This window comes from Glycine max, chromosome 16, assembly GCF_000004515.6.
Source record: "Glycine max cultivar Williams 82 chromosome 16, Glycine_max_v4.0, whole genome shotgun sequence".
NCBI classification, from domain to species: domain Eukaryota; kingdom Viridiplantae; phylum Streptophyta; class Magnoliopsida; order Fabales; family Fabaceae; genus Glycine; species Glycine max.
Genome location: NC_038252.2, coordinates 7,854,215 through 7,878,160, shown reverse-complemented (window position 1 = coordinate 7,878,160; position 23,946 = coordinate 7,854,215). Strand labels below are relative to the sequence as shown.

Here is a 23,946-nt window from a genome sequence, read left to right as displayed (position 1 = left end):
ATTTTATAAATTTTAAACAAATTTTACATAATTAAAATAACACAAAGTTATAAGTTATTTAAGCCAAAAGGTACACGGGATTTGCATATTGAAGTTTGAAAGGACCTTGAATAGTGATATATGTTTTTGAATTCTGATGATGATTCAAGTTTTATTGTGCAAGTAATTTAAGTTTCTTTGAGTTCATTTGTTCTTATATCTATTGAAACACACAATTTATTAAATAGAAGTTATATATATATAAAAAATAAGATATAGAGATGGCGATTAACTTTTTTTATGAAAGCATATAGGAAAATTTACACTTAATTCATGAGAATGAATATTTTACTATAAATTTTTGTCTAATCAAATAAAAAAATTATTTTAACTACAAATTTTTATCTAATCAAAATAAAATATATTTATTTTCTCAGTTAAATAAATTATTAAAATTATTTTAAAAATGTATATGTAAATTTATTAAAATGAAAATTATACATAAAAAATAGTACATGAGATGAACATTTTTTAAGTATGTAAGAAAAATTGTAATTAATTAACGGGGATGGAGTTTTTTCACTAAAATATTTTTCCAATCAAAATTAATACCCATGAATTATTATACTTTAAACAAAACTAACATATAAATTATTTGGGTAAAATTATAATTTTTTTAATTTATTACTACAATAATTAAAATATAAAAATATATTCCCTACCCACTGTCTTATAACTTTATTTATTTATTGATTTTTTTAACATATGAAGTATAAATAAAATATAACAAACGGGAGGGACATTTTTCATAAAAAAAATAAACTTAAATCATATGATGAATAATTTAACTTAAATTACATTAACATTTATATATCTTAGGAAAAATTATAATTTTACTGTTGTAATAGTTTTAGTATGAATTTACTTTTTTCTTACTTACCATCTCTTGACTAAACTAATTAATGTATTAACACAACTGATTTATGAATGTTTTAATTTTTGTAACATGTGAAGTATAAATAAAATATAATAAATAGGGATGAACATTTTTCATGGAACAAAAGGAAACATTAAGTCATACAATGAATAATTTACCTTAAATCATGTGAACACTTGAATAATTTAAGAAAAATTATGTTTTATTATAATTTTATCATTTTTAAATTTATTGTTGTAATAATTTATTATGAATTTATTTTTCTCTTGCTTGCTATCTCTTAACTAAACTAATTAATATATTGACACAACTAATTTATGAATGTTTATTTTTGTAACATATGAAGTAGAAATAAATTATAACAAATGGGGATGAACATTTTTCATGTAAAAACACTTAAGTCATGAAATTTTTTTTTTACCTTAAATTATGTTATATTTGAATAGCTAAGGAAAATTTATGCTTTATTATAATTTTATTACTTTTTATTTTTATTGTAATAATTTAATATGAATTTAATTTTTCTTGCTTATTATTTCTTAACTAAACTAATTAATTTGTCGACTCAGCTAATTTATGAATGTTTTATTTTTGTAACATGTGAAGTATAAGTAAAATATAACAAATGAGTATGAACATTTTTAATGAAAGTATGAAAATAAATACTTATGTAGGATGAAAAACTTGCCTAAATTATGTTTATATTTGAATAATTTAGGAAAAATTATACTTTATTATAATTTTAGTGCTTTTAAATATATTGTGGTAATAATTTTAATATGAATTTATGTTTTTTTTTTTTATCATTTTTCAACTAAACTAATTAATGTATTGACACAACTAATTTAGTTGCAACTGTTATTTATTTATTTTGTTCTAACAGTGACAATAATATATCCACACATATAACACATCATGTGCAGTAAACTTGTTATTCGTTATCCGAAGTATATTTTTATCAATTAATTGAATTAGTGTTTTATAAGGACAGGATAGACTATTATATAAATATGTTTGTGTGAATAAGGTTTTGATAGATTGATGTACACAATGTTAGCAAATGCAGTGCAGGACATGATCATGTATACTTGATCCATATTCTTTAACATATTTATAATAAGAAAGAGGCATGGATATTTTTTCTGATTTTTTTTATTCATATTTACTTTTCATTTATATTAATATAAATTAATTCTTATATAATAATTAAAAAAATACTCATGGATTGCATGGTTCAAAAACTAATTTGAATTAGAATTAGCGTTTAATGGTCAAACAACAATATCATTCCGTTTTTTTTTTTACTAAACAACACTATCATTCCATTACAAGTAAATATTAATATAATTTTTAAGATAATTAAGGTAAAAGAAAACAAGTTTAATAATATAAAATTTTATATTTAACATAGAAAAAGATACATAATACATAAGAAAATAGAATGTAGTATTAAGAGAAGTTCTTGTTGTTAAGAATCAACCGTCAAGAGTCAAGAAATTTAAATATATAGATGGTAACAATTAAATTTAAAGTAGATTATTTTGTTTGTTGAGCGTGATTCTTAGGTTACATAAAATGGTTATTCTTGTCTTACATAAAATATGTTTAAAAATTATATAATAATAATTTTTTTTAAAAATATTTAATATTTTAAAATATAAATAAATTCTTAAATTTTATTAAAATACTGTATTATAAAATTAATTCTTAAAAAAGTTATGAAAAAATTAGAAATTTGTTGCATGCAACAGAGTTGTCTTGATCTGATTGAAAACAAAAAGGAATTATGAAAATTGATTAATTCAAGGATCACTTGTTCACTGGAGGTTTGGTGGTGGCTCTTTCAATGTAACAGGTGCTATTAATTTTCTCTGGGTAATGACAGAATGTGCTCTTATGAATATTGATACTGTTGGTGACCTCTTTACTTGGAGGAAGAATATTCAATATGTTGGTCATGTGAGGAAAAAAGTTGGATCACTGCCTATCCAACTCGAACTGAAAACTCCTTTTCCCTCAAGCTCTGGTTGAAATCCTCCCTCCTTATAATTCTAATCACAACTCCTTGATGATACATTGTTTTAAGGCTCCAAGCACTAAATTGTCTTTATTCCATTTTCAAGCAGCCTGGACGATTCATCCTATCTATGAGCAACTTGTTTCTCAAACTTGGCATGATACAAGGGGTGATGTAATTAGTAAAATGAAAGGTATTTTAGGATGAGTCTATTAAATTCAACAAAGATATTTCTTGTAACATTTTGAAGAGAAAGAGAATGTTAGAAGAGATAATCAAAGGGGTTCATAGACAACTTGATGATAAGATTTCTCTGACCTGGTCCAGTTTGAAAGGCACCTCCAAAGTCAGTATAATGAGGTTTTGGCTCAGGAAGAAATCCTCTGGTTCCAAAAGTCTAGAGAGAATTGGATTAAATTAGGAAATAAAAAACTCTAAATTTTTCCATACCCCAACTATTATCAGAAGGAGACAAAATAAAATCATTGGGCTCTTCGTTGATGCTGTTTGGTGGGTGTACTGATAGTGTTCTGCTCAAGAATATTGCTAATTGTTTCTTTAAACAATTGTTTCAGATATTGGAAGCATGTTTACCTGCTAGCCTCTCTATTCCATCTATTCCGAATTTGGATGATGATTGTTATAATGCTTTGCTTCAACCAGTTTCAGTCTAGGAAGTTAGGAATGTTGTTTTTTCGATGAATCCCTACAAAGCTCCAGGTTAGGATGGTTTTGAACCTATTATTTACAAAAAATATTGGCATATTGTTGGTAGTGAGGTCTGCAATTTTGTGGCTACTGTTTTTTCATATGGCAATTTCCATCCTAACCTAGCTAATACTCTGATTATGCATATTCCTAAGATTGATAGTTCTACATCTTAAAAGGAATTTCAACCAATAAGTCTTTGCCATGTTCCCTTCAAGGTCATCTCCAAAGTGTTTGTTAATAGGATCCGCCCCCACTTGGATTCTATAATTAGGCCTCTTCAGAATAGTTTCATTCCTAGAAAAGGAACCACAAATAATGCTCTCATAGCGCATGAAGTTGTTCATCACATGCATAAGAAGAAAGGTAAAACAAGCTACCCTTTATTCAAGATTGATTTTGAGAAAGCCTATGACTGAGTTGATTGGGAGTTTCTGAGAATTACTCTTAATGACTTTGGTTTTCTGGAGCATATCATTAATCTTATTATGAATTGCACTATTGCCACTAACTTGTCCCTCAAGTTATTGCATGTAGACCTCAAGCAAGGTTGTTCTTATTCGTGGAACTCAATCATGAAAGCTTTTGATGTTCTTAACTTTGCTTTCAAATATCGGGTTGGCAAGGAGGATATCTCCATTTTTTATTCGCATTGGCTAGATGAAGGAACTATATGCCATGAGCTTGATTATGTTCACATATTTGACACTCAGTTGCGGATTAGGAACGTTTTGGTGGACGATATTTGGCATTGGGGTCACATTAAATTCGACTATTCCTTCTCATATTAAGCAAATGATGATAAGTTTGTGTTTTGGATGATATGACGGAAGACACCATCATTTGGGGTCCTTCTCACTCAAGAACCTACACTACCAAATTTGCATATGATTGGTTCATGTAGGAGCTTGTCACTCACTTAGTCTCCACAAAGAACTGGAATTGGGTCTGGAAGCTAAATCTTCCAGAAAACATCAAATACTTTGCTTGGCTTACCCTTCAAAAGCCACATCTTTCATTTGATCCTTTTTGTTGCAGTTGTGGCTTGGAAGAGGAGAACATTGTTCATCTCCTAAGAGATTGTACCCGATCCAAGCAAATTTGGGTTCACCTTGGCCTGGACAAATTTTCAACCTTCTACTCCGTGGATGCGGAAAACTGGTTCAAAAATTAGCTTCAAAAGCAACATGGTATTCTCTTTGTTTGTGCTTGTTGGTATATATGGAAGGCTCGTAACATTGAGATTTTTGAAGATAAAGTCTGGACAGTTTGGTATACAACTAGCCAATAAACACAACTCACGAAATCCTCCTTTCCCTTACCACTTTGTTCAAAGTTCATGTGCAAAGGAGTTTAGCTTGGAACCCCTCCTCTGGAGAATGTTATTAAGATCAATGTTGATGGTAGTAGCATCAGAATCCTGGGTTGTCTGGTTTTGGTGGTGATTGGCTCATGGGATTTTCTGGAAATTGTGGTTTTACCACTAATATGCATGTTGAGCTTCTAACTATCCAGCATGGTCTTCGAGTAGCTTAGGATACTGGTTGCAAAAAAATAATATGCGAAACAAATTCGTTGATGGCTTATGACTTGATCAACAATATGGGTATCCTTATTGGCATACTCATGCTTCAATCCTTAATCATATTAAGTCTCTAGCTGGACAAACAATGGTAGGTCTCTTTTTGTCATACTCTAAGGGAAGGAAACCAGTGTGTAAACTGGTTAGCTAAGCAGGGATCATCTTCTTCTACTCCTCTTGTCTTGTGAGAAACATGTTCTTCTTAATTGGGGTCTCTTTTGTTGGCTGATGCCATGGGATTGCTTTTGTTAGCCCCTAGTTTCAGGTTCTTTGTTTGTTGTTTTATTTCATCATTGATAAAAAAAATTAAGAAAAAAAATGCATAGCTCGTACAGTTTCAAACAATTATTTTATATTATTAAGATAAAGAAAATAAATTTGAATTAGCACAGTGCCGCATTATTTTTGTATAACCTTACGAGAAAATCTTGAAATATGGTAGCCATGGTAAAAAAAAAACATAGCTAAAAATTCTTATTGCACTAAAAATGAAAAAAATCCACCATGTCCGAAGACCTGAGAAGAGAGTCTACGTCCAATCACACGGCCCGAGGCAAAAATATGTAGCAAGCCCAACAGAACTTCGCCACTTCAAAACATAGAGGCCATTTCAGTCATTAACCAGAAAACCAGACCCAATATCGTCTTTTTAGTCTCCGCAACTTAACACAGGCTAGTCTTCCCCCTCGGCTCCAGCAACGACTTCTTCAGATATAAACCCCCGTGAGTCACACACTGAGACTCAGAAGAAACACACACTTCCTCTCTCTTCCTCTCTCTCTTCGGAGCTCAATTTGGCCGTCAATGGCGGCCTCCGAGGCTCTCAACGGCACAACCACCACCTCCATCAGGCACGCGTTCGGCAACGTCCTCGCGTTCTTCATACTTCTCATGATCGGCGTTCTCGCCTTCTCGATCCGTCTCTTCTCCGTAAGCATTTTTCCTCATTCCGCAGATCTGGTTACCTGAACCTCGTTTCGGTTCCGACTTTTCGTTTTCTCAACGCGATTGCATGCTTCTATATTCAGCGTCGCGGATTTTTGTTCAATTTAACCGTTTCATTACTTTCGACGTGTATGTAACAATCACCAAGCATATCTTGCAATATCAATGAACTGTTTAGATTTGTTTTTTCTGCGACTTGACAGAGCTGAGTTGGTTCATTCGCCAGATAAGTCAACGATTTGAAAAAAACTTTTGCACCAGTGGTGTAAGAGTAATGCTTAGACTGAAATGATGAAATGCAATGCGAGATAAGATGTTGCTCGTAATTTGTTATGGCATTTCACATGTGCGTGCATTTGAAAAGAATTTGGTATTTGAGTTATATTAGATTAGAGGATAAATTGAAGTCTTCCTGTTGGTTGAAATTCTAATTTGTATAATTGTATTTCGTTAGGTTTCTTGTTATTTGGTTATGGTTCCAAGAATGTGTCAAGAGCAAACTCGTATTTTGTTGAAATAGTTGTGCAAAAGTGGTGATATGGTGTGGCTATTTCTATGAACTGTATACTTCTAAGTTCTAACTCAAATTTCTGTTTGTATTAGTCTTCTTCTGTTTTTTCCGGCACTGTAGTAGGTTATCTATTTTCACTTGTTGGCCAGAGTTGTTCTTGCTCTTCTTCACATTTTTTAATGCATTGTATACAGGTTATAAAGTATGAGAGTGTTATTCACGAGTTTGATCCTTATTTCAACTATAGAGTCACTCAGGTGAGCACTATTTGGAATGGAACCATTTTGCACCTATTACTACATGATGGAGGAGTTTCTCATGCTGGTTAATGGCTATACAAAAATGGAATTTCTTCATTGCTGTAACATTTGTTTAATTTTACTCTGTTAATCTCAATGCCATAAAAATTCACAAATGACGCTACTTTGTTGGTTTCAGTTTTTGACAAAGAATGGGATATATGATTTCTGGAACTGGTTTGATGATCGAACTTGGTAAGTTGATGGTGTTTATATTGAAACACTTTTTCCTCTATACTTGCATAGTTTAAACAGGTTGTTGTTAATGTTTCTGGATATAATGTCTGTTACCTTTCCATTTCAAGGTATCCCCTTGGTCGTGTAATTGGTGGGACTGTCTATCCTGGTTTGACCTTGACAGCAGGCACCTTATGGCGGTAGGCATTTGAAACACAGTAATGTTGGTTGTCATATGCTGTGATTTTTCTCTTCATTTTATAGTAATAATATTAAATATCCATGCAAGCAATTGTTTTGAAGTTTATCTAAGGTGTTTGGTATTTTTGGACCTTTCCCTTCTGGTTTCAGGATACTGAATTCCATTAACATACCTCTCTCAGTTGAAACTGTTTGTGTGTTTACTGCACCTATATTCTCTGCCTTTGCTTCATGGGCAACTTATCTTCTGACAAAGGTTTGTACATGCCGGAATTGCAGCTTGTATATTCTTGCTGTTGTTTATGTGCTTGCTAATTTGCTGCAGCTGCTTCCTTTTGTAGGAGGTTAAGGGTGTGGGGGCTGGCTTGACAGCAGCAGTTCTTCTGGCTATGGTGAATTTCTCAACAAATTGTCTTCCAATTTTCCTAATGATTATTATCATTTCATTTATGGTGTTAATGATCAAAATTGTTGGCTCAGCCATTCATCATTCTATATTTGAATGATTAACAAATCAATGTTTAGTAAAAGTGATAGACGCTGGTTGAATAATAACCACGTGTGTTGATATGAATATTTGTAAATCAATGATGACTGTTGGTAATAGTTATTCTCTTCTAATATTATTTGGTTGCTGGTCCCTGACGTCCCTTTTATATGTATTTGATCCTGAATCCTTTATAATCCTGTGTCTGCAGGTCCCTTCGTATATATCTCGATCAGTGGCTGGCAGCTACGACAACGAAGCTGTTGCTATATTTGCTTTGATATTCACTTTCTACCTCTATATTAAGGTGATCTGCAAAAGCAAGGAACTTTTCCTTATATTGAACGACCCTGTATAACGACATTGGTTTCTCTAAATTTCCACAGGATTATTAGAGTTCACTATCATCTTTGTCTAACAATGTGTGATTTGAATATTCTGTATGAACTGTAGTTCAGTAGCTTCTATTTAAGTTTCTAACTTGATTTACACATCATGTAGACGCTCAATACAGGGTCCCTCTTTTATGCCACTTTGAATTCCATAGCATACTTTTACATGGTAAGCTTTTATAATACTATTTATCTTGGTTATCTTTGCTTCTGCCCCCTCTTATGTATGTTATCTTCGCTTCTTATCTTTCAGGTTTGCTCATGGGGAGGGTACACTTTTATCATTAATCTTATTCCAATGCATGTTCTCTTGTGCATAGTAACTGGTCGCTATTCTTCTCGACTGTACATTGCATATGCACCTCTTGTAAGTATCTGTTTCAGTCATACAGTTATATTAGAGTTTAAATAAATACATTTGCCTTTTTCAATTGGAAATTTGAAATGCACATAGTACATACCTTGGGCTTGATATAGTCTGCTGTAATTTGGATAATAATTGAGGGAATTTTGGTACGGTTTAATAAGTGTTATCCTACCAGGTGAGGTCGGCTTTTTGGTAAGGTTTATCAGATTGATAAAATGCTCTACAATGAGGTTTACCTTGTTCCAATATGTTGATGCAGAATTTATCTGCATCACTAGATTGGAGAATGTGTCGTTAATTTAGGGTCACATATTTGCTACTTTCTGTGACTTTATCACCTTTTTTGTTCACAATTACAAGCCAGAAGTATCTTTGGTTTCAATCTGGATTTATATATTTTGAACCTATCTCAACTTCATCTTGTTCCTGGTTCACATGATTTTTTCTTAATGCAGGTTGTATTGGGAACATTATTGGCTGCCTTGGTGCCAGTGGTTGGGTTTAATGCTGTAATGACATCAGAGCATTTTGCATCATTTCTGGTGAGTTCCCCCCTAGTTTTTGGATGAAGTTAATTTTCCTTAAAGATAAGGGACCAAGAGTATGTTTTAGCCTAATATTATTATTGCATACCTTTTCTTGTGAGTGCTTTATTTTCAGTGGAATTGTTGTAAAAAAATAATAATTATAATAATAAAATAGTTAACTGAATATTCTTTTTTTTCTTTTGTTTCTGTGGAGGGAGAAATTATGTCCTGATATGTCAATATAGAGTTTAAATAGCCCTTTAGCTAGTCAGTATTCTTAAAATCTGCTTATGAACTTAGAAGTTGATATCTTTGTTGAGATAACTGAAAATTTTACAAAAGATCAATGTAAATTATAAAACACTTTGTAAAGTAAATAAAATTATACTTCTATTTTATGGATAACTTTGGTGTTATGGATGTTTGGTGAAAATTTCATTTGAACTTGAGAGGCACATTTTGATGACAAATTATGCCGGTAGCATTTCTCTCCATTTTGTTCACTCAACTTGTATCCAATGGTTGTTTACATTGCCTTTCTGTATTTTTTGTGGGGAAAAAACTTATGAAAAGAAAGAAAAGAACTCAAACAAGAATTGAACCTTGAACTACTTACTACATCAGGATGGCAGTTGAATTGGTTGAACCTTCAAAGTGTATTGACAAGGGTAGAAAATTAAGAAAAAAAGTATAATAGGGGTGGCATGTTCCACAATGATGATGACCCATCCAGTTGAGGCACAGAATATGTAGACATTAGATGAGACATGACTAAGTTGTGCATGGATACAATGCCTTTTCATTAAAGCCATTTCTAATTTAACTTACTAATTTATAATGCCATTTATATGTGGAATATTATAATATAATTATTTTACTATCTTGTTAACATTGTAATTCAGAAGTTCTGCAAATATCATGAAGCTTTTAAATATAATCGTCTAATCTAATTATATTATTATATAAATGCTTGTTATTTTCGAAATGTATGGACATAATCATTATTTAGCACTGAATATATACTCATTCATTTTTATCAAGTCAACTCATTTGAGCATATCCAATCATTTTTCTTTGTGTATTTTTCCTCTTTCCTTCTCTTTATATCCACCTTATAAGCTTCATTGAAACCTACCTAATTTTCCTTTTGCAGGTTTTCATTATCATCCATGTAGTGGCTCTTGTGCACTATATCAAAGGAATTCTTTCACCAAAAATGTTCAAAGTAGCTGTGGCACTAGTTGTTTCTGTTGGCCTGTGAGTGTCCCTTTGATTGGCTTATTTGACTATTCAAAACATTGCAGGTAGATATTAAACTAGTATGTGTGCTTTTCTTGTTTACTTTGCAGGGCAGTGTGTTGCGCAATGGTGGCAGTACTTATAGCATTGGTAGCTTCAAGCCCAACAAAAGGATGGAGTGGAAGAAGTTTAAGTCTGCTTGATCCGTAAGTGTTTTGTTTGCAATATTATTTACCATTCAAATTCTTAAAAAAATGTTGAAATAATTTTTCCACCTAAAATGATATTCTATGATTAAGGTGATTGTTGGTCATTCAATTTTATAATAACTATGGAATTTACCTAATATAGCCCAAAGAAGTGAAGTGTCTTTGAAAGTTTACCTTTCTTTTTATGTCAGTCTGCAATTATTTTCTTTTTATGATTTGGATCCAATCCTAAGTACTTAATTTGTTTGTTGTGTAACCAGTACTTATGCAAGCAAGTATATACCGATCATTGCTAGTGTTAGTGAGCATCAGCCACCTACTTGGCCTTCATACTTTATGGATATCAATGTCTTGGCATTCCTGGTTCCAGCTGGCATTATTGTGAGTTATTTTTAATTATAAAGATTAAGATTATTTGTTTTATCTTGTCATATTCTACATAAACTAAATCGTGGCAGTGCTTACCTACTGTAGGCATGCTTTTCTCCCCTATCTGATGCAAGCTCCTTTGTGATACTTTATATTGTTACGTCAGTATACTTTTCTGGAGTCATGGTAAGAATAATAATGGAGTTTTTTCTTACTATTGCATTTTTATTATTTTATTGAGGACATAATCTTGCTGAATATCAGGTTCGCTTGATGCTCGTACTTGCTCCAGCTGCATGTATTTTGTCTGGGATTGCTCTTTCTCAGGCTTTTGATGTTTTCACAAGATCTATTAAGTTGCAGTTGCCCAGCCTATCAGGTCATTCTCACGTTGATGTAAGCATTATTTTTTTAATCATCACCAGTTTTGGCATTAGATCATGTTCTGGGCACTTTATGAGTTTGCTTTGTTCAAATTGTGCTTTTGATTATCAAGGCAGGGGAAACCAGTTCTGAAAGTGTTGTGCCAAATGATTTGGCGAAGACTGATAAAAGTGAGGACACATCAAAGGACCGGACCTCAAAGAAGAGTAAGAAGAAGGAAAAGGAACATGTGGAAAAGCCTCCGAGCAAGTCACTAATTAAGAAAAGGCTTTTGGTTTTACCTCTGGAAACATCCATCATTGCTATTATCTTGCTTGTGTTGCTAGGTGCCTTCTATGTGGTAATTTCCTAAGCACAATATCATTCATTGAAGTAGTTTCCTAGGTTTTCAAGGTAGATTATTTTTTTTATACAAGTTTTTTGGTTTTTTCCACTAGGAGTTTACAATTTTATTTCTCCCTTTGTATGTAAATAATATTATATAATATATTTTAGTAGTATTATTTTACAATTTACTTTGTTTTTTAAATGAACCAATAGTCTCTTTATAGTGAAAAATTGTAGGATTCTGGTTATCAATACTCAATTAGAAGTATGATGTCTTATATTGATTCTTTTCTTTTCTTTCTGAACAATAATGCCCTTTCATGCTACTGTGTATGTTAATAACAAAGTTCCTCACTATCTTGATCTCTCATGTAGGTTCACAGTGTATGGGCAGCAGCAGAAGCATATTCAGCCCCTTCTATTGTTCTAACATCGCATTCACATGATGGAATTCATGTATTTGATGATTTTAGAGAGGCTTATGCGTGGCTAAGTCATAATACAGAAATAGATGATAAAGTAAGTTCTATGGGATTTTATTATTTTTCGGCTGAAATGCATGTATGGTGTCTTGTGTACAATTTTTTTACCAATGTTGCCAACCTTGATTATCTTTGCCTTTTTGTCTCACAAGTTCAGAATTTAGGCTAATTACTGATATTCTTTCTGAAAACGATTGTTGGAGTTAATGATGATAGTTGGCTTGCATTATTTCCTGTGTTTTGAACTAATTCCTGAAATTTACATTATGTTTCGAAAATAAATCCGTTGAGGCTGCTGGTAATGAAAATTGAATATTTTCAGTAGTTTGATATTATGGGGAGTGAAATTCAATTGAGACTTGAGGTGATTTAACTAATGTTATTAATTAACTTGGGGCATAGTCTGTTCCTTGTAAGAATTAATTGGTCCCCTGTTTCCTTTTCCATTTTTTTCAATCAGTGGAAATTTGGTGAGAAGTTACTTAATCATTCGTTAATGCTTCATATTGTCACAAGGGATTATGTGAAAATTGTAATTTATGAACTCAACTCCAGTGAAGAAAGTTCTGAAGTAGGCATATTAAGTATTAACCCTTTAGTATGTAATATATTAAAATTAAAATTTTGGTTCATGCATTAACTGAATATTTGAGTGGGTAATGTTTCTAATTTATCAATTATAAATTTTATGGCTTTAATTTCCTAAGATTACATTTCTTACCCCTAATGAAGAGCAAATAAATGCTGGTTAAAACACTATTAAATGTCGAGATATTGATGCTCATAAAATTTCTTGTAGGTGGCATCTTGGTGGGACTATGGATACCAAACAACTGCCATGGCTAACCGAACTGTCATTGTTGACAATAATACCTGGAATAACACACATATTGCTACTGTTGGTACTGCCATGTCTTCCCCAGAGAAGGCAGCTTGGGAAATTTTCCACTCATTGGATGTCAAATATGTTCTTGTTGTCTTTGGAGGTTAGGTTCTTTCTCTCTATTGGGATTATCTTTATTTACCCTGTTCTGATTTGATGCTATAATTATTAACAGGACTGGTTGGCTATCCCAGTGATGATATCAATAAGTTCCTGTGGATGGTTCGTATTGGAGGGGGTGTATTCCCTCACATAAAGGAACCAGATTATTTAGTAAGTTAAACAAGTAATATGGGTTGTTCAATGTTTTTTCATGGCTTTGATATTTTATTTTGGAGAACAGATGATACTCTTGCTTCCTTCAGTAATAATCAGCTTTTGAGGAGTGTTAACACCTTTTTTTTTCTTCAAATTTTAAAAGAGGGACGGTCAATATCGGATTGATTCCATGGCCACACCAACAATGCTAAACTCCCTCATGTATAAACTTTCATATTACAGGTCAGCTTTTCTGTAAAATTGATTGTTAATGTTTGAAAAATTCCAGTTTTCAACTGTTATGCTAGCTAACTCTCCTTACCTTGTTCCAGATTTGTGGAGACAGATGGTAAGGCTTTTGACAGAGTGAGGCAGACAGAAATTGGGAAGAAACATTTCAAACTTACGCATTTTGAAGAGGTCAGATTATTTAACTGGGTCATGTATTAAATAATTCTGTCAGGAACTGTCTTGCTGTGTATCAAATATTTTTTTTTTATTTTTTATTATATTTAGAATGACCAACATCTGTTAATTGTTACCATGTGTATGTGTTTTGATAGTGTTATTCTGCGTTGTTCCTTCCTAATCTACTATGTGTTTACCTTACTAATGCTTTCAGGTGTTCACAACTCACCATTGGATGGTTCGGATTTACAAGTTGAAACCACCAAAGAACAGGATTCGAGGAAAGATTAAAAAATCAAAATTTGTACGTATATGACATAAATATTCGTTCTTAATATTTATTTGATCGGAGATCACTTAACCTAGCCATGACTGATCACTTGTTTCCATGTTTTGCAGAAAGCAAGCTCAAAATCTGCCTCGAAAAGAAAAGGATTAAAAAGGAACCCCTTTTAGTTTAGTTTTTCATTTCTTTTGATAGATGACTTTATTTCTTAGTGTGCGTTTCATGTATACATGTATACAACTAATGCAATTGCCATGAAAAGGATTTTGCCGGCATTATTAGTTACTTGCTTGAGTATCGAATGATCAAACAAAAATTTTGAAACTATATAGTTTGACTGAATGTTTAAGGTCTCATTTTTCTGATTGAAATGCCCATCAGCAAAATGATTTGATAATTTTCTGGCCATGTACACTTTGTATCTAAGGATTAAAAATAAGTTTTTTTGGTAAGATAAACGTAATTTCTACTTGTTACTTTTCTTTAAGGATTAATAAGAGAAATACTCAGAAAAATGTTGGTTAGAGTTTTTTTTTGTCAACATTGGTTAGAATTTTTTCAGCTGACATTAATTAAAGTTTTTTGCCGACATTGATCGAAGGTATTTTTACTTGATAGAAATGTTGATTGAAAAACATTATTAGCCAATGTCAGCCAAAAAAATCCCTAATCAACATTGGTTAAAAAATAGTTTGATTGATGTTGTCCATAAAACCTAGTCGACATTGGTTGGAAAATTCCTAATTGACATCAACTAAAATAAAATCTAGTTAGTGTCAATTGAAAAATAACTTTGACCAATATTGATTGAAAAATGTTCTCGACATAATTTGACAAAATAAATGTTTGTTGATGTTGGCTAAAGATAACCCTGTTAATGACAGCCTAAAAATATCATTGGACGTTATTGGTCAAAAAAATCATAGTCAAAATTATCAATATTTGTGTTTTTAAATTAGTAAACATTTAAAATATTTTTAATTAAATATTCAAAATTAGATAGTTTTTATTTTCTATAAAATTTTATATTGAAATTTCATCTCATTAAACTATAAAAATAAAATTTTGCATATGGAGAAAATTGAATTGTTCTATTTAAACAAAGAATTTAAAATTTATCGAAACAAAACATTTGAAAAGGGAAGGAAATTAAAATCAAAATAATTCAAATTCTAAATATTTTAATTTTTTTTTTTAAAATTTTGAAGTTCCTTTATTATTAAACTACCATTTTCTTGAATAGCTTGACCAAGCAATTTTCTTAAAGATGCTGAGAAAATGACTAATAGACCATGCTCCATTGCAACGCCCATTAGGTGTTTCATTTTAGTTCACAGTTCAAAATGCATTTTTTTTTTCGAATCACATTCAAACTAATAAAACCAAGCCATGAAAGATCAAACCATTTTAAACATTAAGGACGTAAAAGAAACACTAATATAGAACAATAAACATGAATACATAACTTAAAATGTATAAACGAGAGTAAGTTTAGTTACGTTTTTTTATATCAACAAAATATCATATATTAATTAATAAAGGGTATAAGAGATACTCATAACAGTAAATAGGCCAAAATAGCAGGAACAATTGGCAAATTCTGAAGGGTTATTCTTCCTACACTAAACATATTTAAAAAATTCCAATTTTGCCCTTTTTTACTTCTTTGTTCCTTCCTTTTCTCTTTTCTTCATATAGCCTACAGATTGACAATTCACAAGACACTGTTCATTTGGAATTTTTGGTACGTCCATTGGTGTCCTCTGTAAAGCTGGTGTTGGTATTGTTCGTGGTGTGTATTTTCTGTCTGTGGCTCCTCCGTAGTTTCTCCTCCGACAGTTCCTTGTCATCCTCCACGAGTTTCCTTTCCTCTGCCGCCATGTGTAGCATTGCGTTGTCACCGATAAGTTTTTTTTTCCTTTGTTTACTCCATATAGATTAACAATCCGTAAAAACACTTATGGATTGACCATTCGTATGATTGAATTGTCAATCCATATATTCAATACAAAAAACAATGCAAAGAAAGTAGAACTCACGACGACGATTTTGGAACAACGGCGGACACCAACCACAACTACACATTGTTTGATGAAGATGAACCATAGATTGAAGAGAAGAAGATGAGAGAATTTGAGAGGAGAATGAAAACAACATGGATGGTACAATGGACGGATTCCCAATCCGTAGTTCAAATTCAAGTTAAATGAATCAAGGGTAAATTTGGGTTTTCACTTAAAATGTTGGGTGTAGAAAATCCCAATTCCGAAACCAAAAAAAGAAAGCCTAATCAATGGTTATTCCATATGTATCATAATATTCATGAACATATTTAATAACCATTAATTTAGCACACCTCTCCATCTTTGCCATATCAACTCCAATGGTCCCAAACCTAATTTTGAAGAAGTTCACCTTAAGTCCAAAACTAATTCTATGTCAACAAGCTTTCAATAGTCACCACATTAGATAGAGTTGCTTCTCCGAAGAAAAATAGTATCATCCGGATATTGAAGAATAGTCACTTCAACCTTATCCACCCCCCACAAGAAAGCTTTTGTAGAGGTTCTTTTTATTGCTTCTCTCACCATCCCACATCATCCCTCCACTACAATATTGAACAAGAAAGGAGCCTATAGGTTTCCTTGGCTTAATCCTTTGGACACCATGAATTCCTTTGTAGGGCTTTGGTTCACCAAAGTTGACACTCTACTACTAACCAAGCATCCTTGTATCCACCCAATTCATTTGTCATAAAAACCCAATCTTTTTAGCATGTACTATAAGAATTCCCAACTTATTGAGTCATAAGCCTTCTCATAATCTACTTTGAAAATAAAAAATTTCTTCTTCAATTTCTTTGCCTCCTCCACCGCCTCATTTGCCACCAAAGTGCCATGTAAAAAACATTTCTCACCTAAGAAAACACTTTATCACTTATCAATGACCTCTCCTAAAGTCCTTTTGAGTCTATTTGAAAGAACTTTTGCTAAAATCTTATACATACAACCAACTAAAAATATTGGCCTAAATTTCCCCAAATTTTGAGGATCAAGAACTTTAGGTATAAGAGTAATAAAAGAGGAGTTACATCCCCTAGGAAACTTACCATGCACATGGTATTCTTGCAAAAATCTCAACACATCTTCCTTGATAAGCTTCCAAAACCCTTTGATTAACTTGAAATTAAATCCGTCGGGTCCTGGACTTTTTGAATCACCACATTCCCATACCACCGTCTTCACCTCACACTCCTCAAAAGTAGCAAGAAGCAAAATATTATCTTCAACCACTAATTTTTTGAACTCCACCTCATCTAGTTTAGGTTTATTCTCTTCCGTTTCTCTAAATCTTTCTTGGAAAAATTTCTCAACTCCCTCCTTCACATCATGCGGGTCATCAACCCAAGCCCCCTCAACAACCAACCCTCTCAAGGCACTCTTCCTCCTTCTCCAATTCATGCACGATTGACAATATTTAGAGTTGCGATCACCTTCCGAAGCCTACCTCACTCTAGACTTTTGTCTAGTTAGTGACTCATTACAATTCACCACCCTCGAAAATTCCTCTTATAATGCTTTTTTATTGGTTACCTCCTCCTCCTTGACGTATTATGCCCTTGCATTGCATGGCAGGCTGCCTCGTTAATTTATTGGAGGCTTTTCAAGTATGTACATCATTTTAAAAAAAATGTATGTCCCAAGTGTTACCTACCGATCGCACATTTTTGCTGTCAATATTAATGGTAATTTATAGCGGGAGTTTTAGGTAATTGAAAAATACCTTGCATTCAAGTTAATAGAATATTTTTTTATTAGTATATAATAAATTGTGTAGTCTTTAAATAAATGTCTTCTTCAAGCAATGCCTCTAAGATTAACAAAGTTGCACAAATAAATAATTTCACTTCATTTACAAGATCAAGCTCAAGTAGTTTGTGGGGGTAAATTACAGTGCAGCACAAATTAATAGACCATTAATTTTGAAATTATAAAAAAAATAATAACTAATTATAAATACTTCTCTGTATTACCATGCTGTCAGTAATTGCGTTTTGACACCAACAAATTAACAAAGGCAAAGAATCACACATGTACAATGTATACGTTTGAGCATTATTGATGAGAAAGCACCATATTTCCTAGAGTTCATCAGTAAGTGTATAATGCATACCTTACCACCTTTACCTCGATCACATCCTCAAAAACTACGCCAGGGTTTCACAACACAAAACGAACAAACTAAAATTTTATATTGGGTGGGAAGGCGTGGCTTATCAGAGTGGTTATTTGTCAATTGTTAGAACTTCTTAGGTAAGTTGTAATTCTTCTTAAGGAACTTGGCAGCTGCCTCATCATTCCTATTACACAAGACTCGCAAAAGTGTGTTCGGCTCTGTTGGGCTCCATTGATCTGCTGTTGGAGGCAATGGAAGCCGGGATTTGGCTGTAGAGCCGTACATTTCCATAGTAAGTTGACTGAACTGCTGAATTATGTGCTCGGTATCTGCATGAAACAAGGGAAGTACACCTTTGACAGTGGTAGAATGCTTTTCTATCAATTCGGCCGGCAATCCATCTCCATTGGACCAGAACAAGCCAGTCAGAAACTTGAAATCTTCCTCTATGATAACAGAATCTTGCAGAGAGAAAGCACGTGATGGACCTCCGGCTAACAAAACCAACAGAAACCCATCGAAAGAAGCCTGCATTACTTCAATAATTACACGTGTTCTAACTTTATCGTGCACTGTAGATGATGCGATCTCCAAGTACTGCTCCAGCTCCTGAAGAAAAGGCTCAATCCTGGCAGATGCAACTTCTCCGACATATAGGCCATCCCAAAGAACATGCCAGAGATCATGGAAAACGATTTTGTATGCTACACACTTGCAGAGTTGATGGATGCCTTCCACAGCAGCAGATGTGGAAAGCTTGAACTTCAAGCTCACCCCATTTGCTATATCCTCATTAGTGGATATAGAACTGCTGAGATTGGCAACTATCCTTTTTTCCAAAACCCCTAACTCCATGCGAATGCGCTGCATAGTATTGATGCAAACACACATCTGGGTTTTATCAACTGAATTGTCTCCATTAGTGGTTCCAACATGGGCTTTCCTCCTCTGAGTCACTTGTGACTTTTCATTTTTCCTAAAAACACCATTTTTTGATCTTGTTGAACACCTAGTCAATGCAGGCAAAGTTGGGATGAAGCTACTATGGCTACCTACAGATCATAAAAAGGGGAAATCCTGGTCACACAATGATTGAATAACTAACTACCTTGGTAGACCAGATGCTATGTGATAAATATATACCACAGCCAGATTTGGCTTTCAAAATGTACTGTTGGAGAGATTTGTCGAGACCAGACATCAATCCAGGAAGCAAATCTGCATGCATGGGTATAGGCAACAGAAAGAAAGCCTCCAGAGTGTCATCTATCATTCGTAGAACTTCAACAGCAGAAGAAGCAAAACCCTCTTTATTTGCCCCAGGATTCCATACCTATAGAATACAATAGTGAAGTTAAAAATTAGATTAACACTTTTAAAGTTGCTAACTGCCATGTTTGATTGTAGCACCAACAAAGTAATGGGAGAAAGAGATATTTGCTTGATAGAAAGAAAAAACAAATACTATGTTAACTTGATTAGATTAAGAACAAGATTTGGCATACCTCTTGTCGCAGATTTCTGTCAACCCATTCCCCCAATCTATCTACTCTGATATTTATCCATGACTTAACCAGGGTAGCAATTACAGCTTCAGCCTCGTAAGGTTGCATCTCCCTTATAATGGATTTTCCACCATCTTCACTGTCAACAGAATCTTCCACTGCTATCTGCACCAGATCTTTCTCCAATTTGTCTGCAGCTATCAGCACTTCTATAGCATCGGGTGTCAACTCATTAATACCCTTAACATACTTCTTCAACTCATTTCCATAACACACATGGAGGGTAGCAACAGCAACACCAGTAGCAAGTGGATGCCATCTCTTCAATTTGGGACTAAATATTGCTTTCTCGTTGATAGCCAGTTCAATAATATCTCGTGCAAGGACAGAAAGAATGGGAAAGGCTTTATTCTGTTTTCTAGATGGATGCTTGCAGAGGTCCAGTTTCTCCAATTTCTGCCGTAAAGGAGATTAAAAAGAATTAGGTCATACTGATGGCACTACATTAGGAAATTAGCTTTGTAAAGTACAGTACATAAAAATGAAAAACCAATTGGAGAATGTTGACACATTAAACATAGCAGGAGCAGAAAGGAGTTTTAGCTTATAAATTACCCACACACATTACAGAAGTCCTAAGCTCTTGCAATGCATAAAAAGGAACTAATACCAACTTTCTAAACACAAAGGAAAAGTTGAGCAAAAGTATTTTTAGTCAATACTGTAATAGAGCAAAACAGCTGATTATCCAGCTTCAGTCAGTGGGATCAAACTGTATAGCATATACAAACATGTCATAATTTGTCATATGTCTGTACCATCTGAAAGAGAGTATTCATATTTAAGGGAGCTTGAATGATGGAACTTGCCTTAATGAAAACAGTACGCAAAGATGATCTAATATAATTACCAACTCTAGTGTAGTCCACATCATCTTTCTTCTTCCGATTGTAGTCATGAGAGATATCTTCTAATATCTTTGCTGATAACACTGCGAGAGAAATAACACTTTCCATTGATTCAATATTACCATTATGAAAAGTATGATGGTATGCAAGGAGCCTTTTCTCTGCCCAACTTAGTATCAAACTCAATGTGTTCCTCAAGATTTTTGTGTAAATAGGATCTTTTGAGCCTCCAGTATCTTTCCCAACTTCTGCCAATAGATTACTGGATGCAAACAGAAGATCATTCTCCACTTGGCCAGTGACAAGATACTGATGAAATAAGACCCATGAGAAACAAATATTATGTAGCATCTCATTAATTCCAAGCATAACCCAGGTCTTCTTAATGAGTTCTAAGACCTCATCAACCTCTTCTATCACAGAAGATTCTGCATGAAGATCAAAACAAGCTTCTAAAAGAGTTTGGTAGATCCAGAGGTTCAGTGGAAAACCATCAGCCCAATGGCATGTCTCAGAGATAGACCCATCAGATGATCTGCAAGAAAGAGACATAACAACAGTTCGAAAGGTTTGCATTGATTCACCATTCTTTCCAATATCCATGGGTTTCTCAAATGCTCCGCGGATTATGTGCCGTAGACTCTGTGCAGAAGGGTCTGATTTATCTAAGGGAAGATGAGGATGCAAGAGGAGTCCTGCTTCAAGAACCTTCAAATTTCTTCTCAACCAAGCTTCATACTCTTGTTGACTTGGAAAATCTGAACTCCTGAACAGTTGTATAAGCTCTAGTGGAAGAACCACTGACTCCATGCGTCTTCCAAGCTATTTCATGAACAGAGACCTAGTCAGTTTTATGATTGTGATTAAACAGATGTAAGAAGGAACCATAATGCAGATGTTCAAACATGACATTTTGGTCCACATGTTTCAATCCAATTAATAGAGAAAGAAATGAAGTGAATTAGTGAAATTAACCCTTTTGTAACAGTTACAATAATACTAAATGCAATAAATGATAGCTGATGTTTATTAGCTTCTTGTCATTATCTTCATATGGTTTTTCAATTATTGTTTGTAGTCGTGTTATGGTTTGATTACTGTAACTGTGGGTGTTGCAGCAACTGTCATGTGGACAGTAGCCACATTTTTTTTTTTCACTTTTGCAAATATAAATTCTTTTTAAAAGGAAAAGCAATTTGAAATCATGATTAATCACATGAATTATCTGACATATTAATAAAGTACACATAGGGCTGAAAATCAGGTAAGCAGTAAGCTAAATCACATTAGGGTTGACTTGGACCTGTTCAAAAACTTTGGACTGAAATTGGGCCAGCCCAATAAAAAAATTTATTATATAATTTCAATTATATATTAATGTCTCTAGAGATTTCATGAAATGACACTTCACCTGGATTTACATCTAAAATTATATTCCATCCCATTAGCCTTCAGTAATCAAATCCCATTAAAATTGGATGGAATATTTTTCATAACTCAACAACTAGCTGTTGTTTAATTTTGATAGCTTTAACACTAGTGCTAAGCCTGATGAGAAAAAAATAGAACATTCATCACCAATCATTCCTCATGACTAGTGTCTAGAGACACAATTAAATAATATCTCTGTGGTCATGAGTCATGACAGATACAGACTTCCTGTGACTACAATCCTTGACATTGGGAGCAATCATGATTTGGAACAAGACCTTGCAAGCTAGATCAGCACAATCAATGACTTTGAATCAAATCAGTGCTTTTTGGAAAGGTGCTATATGGAATGGTATTCTATTCACTACTTACCAATAAGCACATTGTCATTGGACATTAGACATGGAAGATAGAATGCTTCGAGCATCGTTGCCACCCATTATGAGCAACAACTAGTGATGAACACTACATTTTTGTCATCAGGTTTAACACAAGTCACAAAGCTATCAAAAGCAAACAATGATTACTTATATCCTTGCTTGAAACTAAAGTAGAACATTCCATCCAATTTAACACGTTACGTTAGTTAGTCAAAACAAGTCAAACAAAGTGTCATTCACTCATTTGGAAAACCTGAATCGGGTAAAAGAATAAAGATGCACAAAACTTCAACCGCAAGGCAAGCACTTAAGCAAAAATTAATTGAAGAGTCCAAATTGAATACCCCAACCTAAAAATTTGAAAACACACACACACCACCTATTTCTCATTGCTAATAATTTTTTCTCCCTCCAAATTTCCAATTTTTAATAACTCCTCAAATTTTAGAGTAATGAGTGTACACACTTACACGGTCATCCAATCACAATCACAACCGACAAATTCGATAAGTTAGTTATACTATTTCATAATTTTGATTGATTGATAGTGTAAAAATTAAACTATTAAATTTTGTAACTAACCAAAGTCCAAAAAAAATTCAATTTTCAAACCTGGCCTGCAGCAATTCTGAGCAATGCTTTTCTAATTCTGGTATCACTCTGCTCTGAAATCCTCATCTGCACTCTCACCAACTCCCCCGTCGTCGCCGCGCGCTTGCTACTCCCCCTCGACGACGACGTCGTTTTGAGCCCCAGCGCCTTCTTCACCTTACTCGCCGCCGTCGAAGTCAGCGACCGGTGCAACGACGGCGCCGGCGCCGCTCTATCCCGATCCCCCCTCTCCGACTGCGATATGAAAGTCAGCGGCTTCGGCCCCGAACTCCGGCACGCCCCGACGAGGATCTCGTAGGCCGTCTCCCGGAGCTCCGATTCGGAGAAATTCGAAGCCGCGTCGCCGAACGGAGCTCCGGGAAGATCCTCAATGGGGTGCACCGGCATGGCGGCGCTTTGATTGTGCCTCTTTGTGGACATTGGTCGGTGAGCCAGATAAGTTTGAAACGTTTTTTGAGGCGCGTGAAGTGGGGATTTTAGTTTGTTTTCTCTGTTTGGGTGTCAGAGAAAAAGTGTTTAGTTGGGTTTGGCCCTTTGTGTCTGTCTGTTAGTTATTCTTGCTTGAATTTCAAGATAGCTGGGTGGGCCACACCACACCAGAATGAGTTTGGAGTTGAAGGTGGTTGTAATGTAGTGTGTGTGTAGACAGAGAGAATAAAGGGGAAAACAAAATTGCAACTTTTCGGTTGAGACATATGCTTATCAATTTTTTTTAATTATTTAATTTGCTGGATATGACAAGATCAGTCTGTTTATATTATTGATTTTATTTTTTATTTTTATGTTAAGAGGTTAGATTCAAAATATCTATCAACTTCATCAAGATTAGCCCAAAAAAACACTCGACTTGGATGTTACTTGTTTTTGAAAGATGTAATTAGTATTATAAGTTAAAATAAAATGTTACAGTGATTTATAATAATTGAGAATAAAAATATTAAAAATAAAGATAATATTAGA

At 33.7% G+C, this 23,946-nt stretch overlaps 2 protein-coding genes across 2 annotated transcripts; one reads left to right on the top strand and one right to left on the bottom strand.

Annotated features, from left to right (window-relative positions):
- The first annotated feature begins 5,923 nt into the window (after window positions 1-5,923).
- Window positions 5,924-14,301, top strand: LOC100782502 (dolichyl-diphosphooligosaccharide--protein glycosyltransferase subunit STT3A). Its single transcript, XM_003547693.5, has 23 exons — window positions 5,924-6,153; window positions 6,874-6,936; window positions 7,118-7,173; window positions 7,284-7,355; window positions 7,507-7,612; window positions 7,698-7,748; window positions 8,055-8,150; window positions 8,345-8,404; window positions 8,489-8,602; window positions 9,058-9,144; window positions 10,283-10,386; window positions 10,479-10,574; window positions 10,838-10,958; window positions 11,052-11,132; window positions 11,211-11,342; window positions 11,443-11,670; window positions 12,033-12,176; window positions 12,939-13,125; window positions 13,198-13,295; window positions 13,444-13,523; window positions 13,613-13,700; window positions 13,903-13,992; window positions 14,088-14,301. Exons 1-23 carry the CDS (start codon window positions 6,028-6,030, stop codon window positions 14,142-14,144), a joined length of 2,337 nt encoding a protein of 778 aa, XP_003547741.1. The 5' UTR covers window positions 5,924-6,027; the 3' UTR covers window positions 14,145-14,301.
- Window positions 14,302-17,981: 3,680 nt separating this feature from the next.
- Window positions 17,982-23,663, bottom strand: LOC100817080 (protein unc-13 homolog). Its single transcript, XM_003548543.5, has 5 exons — window positions 22,987-23,663; window positions 20,525-21,385; window positions 19,656-20,111; window positions 19,294-19,483; window positions 17,982-19,202 (listed from the first exon to the last, which is right to left on the bottom strand). Exons 1-5 carry the CDS (start codon window positions 23,404-23,406, stop codon window positions 18,274-18,276), a joined length of 2,856 nt encoding a protein of 951 aa, XP_003548591.1. The 5' UTR covers window positions 23,407-23,663; the 3' UTR covers window positions 17,982-18,273.
- Between the last annotated feature and the right edge of the window lie 283 nt (window positions 23,664-23,946).